The 3906-nt window shown below is 37.7% G+C and overlaps 1 protein-coding gene and 1 long non-coding RNA gene across 2 annotated transcripts in view; one reads left to right on the top strand and one right to left on the bottom strand.

The window, feature by feature from the left end:
• Positions 1-304, bottom strand: part of si:dkey-34d22.1 (discoidin, CUB and LCCL domain-containing protein 1) — a 19097-nt gene extending 18793 nt beyond the window's left edge. The window contains exon 1 of the mRNA XM_024263520.2: positions 71-304. Coding sequence (XP_024119288.1) covers positions 71-170 — 100 coding nt within the window. The 5' untranslated portion in view covers positions 171-304. The remainder of the gene's footprint in view (positions 1-70) is intronic.
• A 530-nt stretch (positions 305-834) lies between these two features.
• Positions 835-2872, top strand: LOC112140529. The gene is made up of 4 exons (XR_002918187.2): positions 835-924; positions 1912-2022; positions 2228-2286; positions 2434-2872. It is a non-coding gene; the product is annotated as an uncharacterized LOC112140529 (long non-coding RNA).
• Positions 2873-3906: the final 1034 nt, after the last annotated feature.

Genomic DNA, 3906 nt, shown 5'->3' with positions numbered 1-3906 from the left:
ATCTTTAAGATGCGGAATGTGTCAGTCCTTATCTTCAGAAAAGCCTCAAACTTAACAGACTTTTTCTTACCTTCTTGACCGTCGACGTTAAGGCCACAAAGGAGAATCAAAAACAGAGCGACGAGACTTTTTTTGACAGCATCTCTAAAGTATTCGCACTCCGCATACATGATTCCCAGCGCTGAAAAGTAAGGTGCATGCTCCGACGGCTCGGCTCCGTGCTTCAGTGAGAAAAGTTGGACCGTGAAGAGTTGGGTGCTTCCTATTGGCCAAGACTCCCAAACTCTGTGTTCTATTGGTTACACTTGACTGTGAATCAAAGAACCAACACATTCCATTCTCAAATAGGGGCGGGTCGATCTGATGGCGGATGCTGATCTGGGATCAGTGGCTGGAAACGCCTTTAAAAACATTTGCTGTAATTTTTTTTTTCTTATTGATTTCCCATGAAGACTACTTTATGAAGCCATTTGATGAATAAAAAAGTGGCAAAAGTTTATGTGATTTTAAAAAAAAAAAAAAAAAAAAATTTAAATGTTTTTTTTTTCCTGTAGTTGAGGCGGGCAAACCTGACACCTAGTGGTGAATATAGGTAACAACAAAAACAGGACAGTAGCAAAAATGATAAACAAACAACACAATTAAACGCATATTAAGCCTTATATTGATCCTAAATACGGTAAAACTAGTTAATTTGACTTGACATTAGCCACCAGCATTGAAACTAGACTTTTTTTTTATTCAAAAGCCCCGTTTGTCCCAGAGGGCTCTGACCGATTTAAACATCGCGTGCCAACAACCCGCTTCTCGTGACAGCGGGACAGATGCTTCCCAGGCAAATGCTGTCTTCTCGGCAGGAAGTGCAGAGAGGCAAACAGGCAGACTTCGGCGTCCCCGTCAAGCATTCCTTCCTGCTTTAACGCGGTGAGTGTCACTTTATTCAAGTTTAAAGTTTGTATTTAGCTGTAGAGAGAGGAGGCGCGCGTGCTGTGTCGCACGAGCGCACGTCAGCGGAAGGGTTAATGCAGGGCGAGGAGGGCGCGCGACCGTCCGTGTACACAGCCTGATCTGACACAAGCCACCTAATAACACAGTACGGAAGACGTAGATCCGTTTATTGTGGCCTGTTTTGCATTGAATTGCATTATGATGCGTTTAGTGTCTCAAATTCAATAATATCAATAAAGAGTATTTTCCTTCCTCTGTTTTTACACTTTAATACAAAACAATTAATAGAAATAATGAATGGAAACATGTATCCTTTACTCTTGTTCAACAATAACCAGTTTAATTGCTCCTATAAACTATTAAAATTGGAAAAATAGTTAAAAAAATCAAATTTGATAAAATAGTCACTCTAGTTTGATTGACAATGTGGAAAACCACATATAACCTTATTCAAACAGTGTTTTCCATCGATACAAAATTTGTCCATAAACACAATTTGTACAATTTATCCATATATTTTGAAAAAAGTACATTTTGACACCTTTCCACCTCTTTCCAAAAAGTAGTGAGGACTCCTTTTTTCATTACAAAAACAAAATTTACAGTTTTATGCCTATGACTCATGCAGTATTTTCCATCACATGATCATGTTTGTTTTAAACCATGTTGTTGTAACATAAACTATGAAATCAAATCTAATCAAGATATCTTGAGTGTTATTGACAGTTAACAATTTTATATGTGTTTAGCAACATACACATTTTCCATCAGTTTTTGCTCTTTTTCTAAAACATTGGCAAAATGACTTAAGTTTTCCTTAAGATTTCACATCCCTGGACTGTTCAATGATGCCTGGTAATCAACAGTCGAGTAATTAACAGTTATCACGCAGAAAACTGGAAAGGTTTCCTTCTGTGTATTAACCGGCGTGCCTGTGGCCTGCATGATCCTTGCTGCGTGCAGATCAGCTGGCGTGGCCGTTGCCTGGTGCTGAAGTCACTCTGTCTTCAGGGCAAATCAGGACAGGAAGGAGCAGGAGAGGGAGCACAGCAGAGTTCTCCTGCAGCTACCTGGGTAACGTGGTTGTATAACCAAAGAACAAGTGAACGTTTGTTTTGGCAACTTCACCGCATCAAATATTTTTCTAAATTGATTATCCATCAGTATTTTCAGCATATTGTTCTTCTAAGACATATTCAAATGGTGCTGCATCAGCCAACATGGAGCTGACATATAAAACTCCTGGTGAGTGATGATCTGTATCTGTCGCCCTCTACAGGATAACCTGGGACACTGCACTAAGTGGGTCAGCAATCTACACCATGGAAACTTGTGAAGGTGACTCAGTATTTCTGTTTTTTCTGCATTTATGCACTGGATTCTTTTGGTGAACTATATTTACATGTTTAGGGTCACTGAAGCTTCAAAAATAAAGCATTTAAGCTCTAACATTTGACTGTAAATGTTTTGTTTTGTAATGTTTAGATGACAGGAAGTTGGACGCGAAGGGGACTGAGTATGGCTACCCCATCACTTGTGGAGACAGTAGGGCGATACTCCTCTTTAAGAAGTTTGTGTGTCCTGGGATCAACGTCAAATGTGTCCAAGTAAGTTTGCTTTAATCTGTAGCATTAATTAGAGCTACAATTTTCTTACATTTTTTGATTCTGCACACATCTCTTTGAGATTTGTGAGTCCCTCTTAAAACAGATTTCTTGTTCACTTTTACTCGCAAATGTTTTCTGAAAGCTTAAGAGCTAAAAAAACATCTGTTTTTATTAGGGGAGTGTATTGGCAAGTCTGACGATGCAATATGTATGTCAATACCCGTCTCACACTATGAGACGGGTATTGACATACATAAATCGTGATACATATCATGATATATCCCAAGTCTCTACCAGAACAATTTTTCACTATTTACTTTAAAGGGTATGACTTAGAAAAAAAATCCACCTGAACATTAATACAACTTTTATGCTAGTAAAATGGTAAAAAATCAATTTATTGTCAGTCATTGTTTTCTGATTTCCACAATAAAATGTTTTTCATTATAACATAAACAGAATGAACATGCCTTAACCAATAAGGTTATAAACGTATAATTGAAGAAATAAAGTACTGTAAAGTGCTGTGGTTGGGGTTTAAGTGGAAAACAAAAGTAAGAGACTGAACTACATTTTTTCATAAATAAATATTGTGTTGTCAACATTTTAAATTGATACAAGTATCGCCAAATGAAATATCGCGATATATCCCCAAATCTATATTTCCCTACTGCCCTCATTCTTATAGACAAATGAGCAAAAATGTGTCTCAGAAAGACTATTATCACTGTTTATCTGAAGTTCATTTATATAATGACTTGATAGGTTTTACTTCTCCATAGTATTTCAAAAATTTGTAGTTAATAACATGTAGTGTTACTGCAAAGTAACGCTACTTAAAAACCCATTCCAATGAAATTCACATTTTTGGTGTTTGTAATTGAGGTCAGGCTTGTGCCATTGGTCCCACCCACAACTTAGAATTTGCAATAAACTCCCACCGCTCTGCAGAAACTAAGTCAGGGATGTATAAATCCAGACCTCAAGGGCTGGCCTCCTGCTGGTTTTCCAGAAATTCTGCCTTATCTGCAGCTGATTACCTGGATCAGGTGTGTTTAGCCAATAAGGAGCTTCAATGGCAGGTTGGGTGGAAAACATGGAGGACACTGGCCCTCAAAGCCTGGATTTAGACACCCATGAAGTAAGTCCTAAAGCAACACCATTTTTTCTGATTTAGGCTAAAAACAACATATTTATAATTAGAAATCACTAGAAACGCTTCTACAACAGATCAAAAGATGATCGGAGTGGAACTTGATCTAGAAAAGGAAACCCTAACAAGTATTGTTCCAGTAGGACTACTTTTAGTTAACAGTATTTTTTAACGTTTTTAAAGTGTCACTTGAGAAAA

This window comes from Oryzias melastigma, linkage group LG16 (genome assembly GCF_002922805.2).
Source record: "Oryzias melastigma strain HK-1 linkage group LG16, ASM292280v2, whole genome shotgun sequence".
Taxonomy (NCBI): Eukaryota; Metazoa; Chordata; class Actinopteri; order Beloniformes; family Adrianichthyidae; genus Oryzias; species Oryzias melastigma.
The sequence above is the reverse complement of the archived record's forward strand: the minus strand, read 5'-3'. Positions and strand labels throughout refer to the sequence as shown.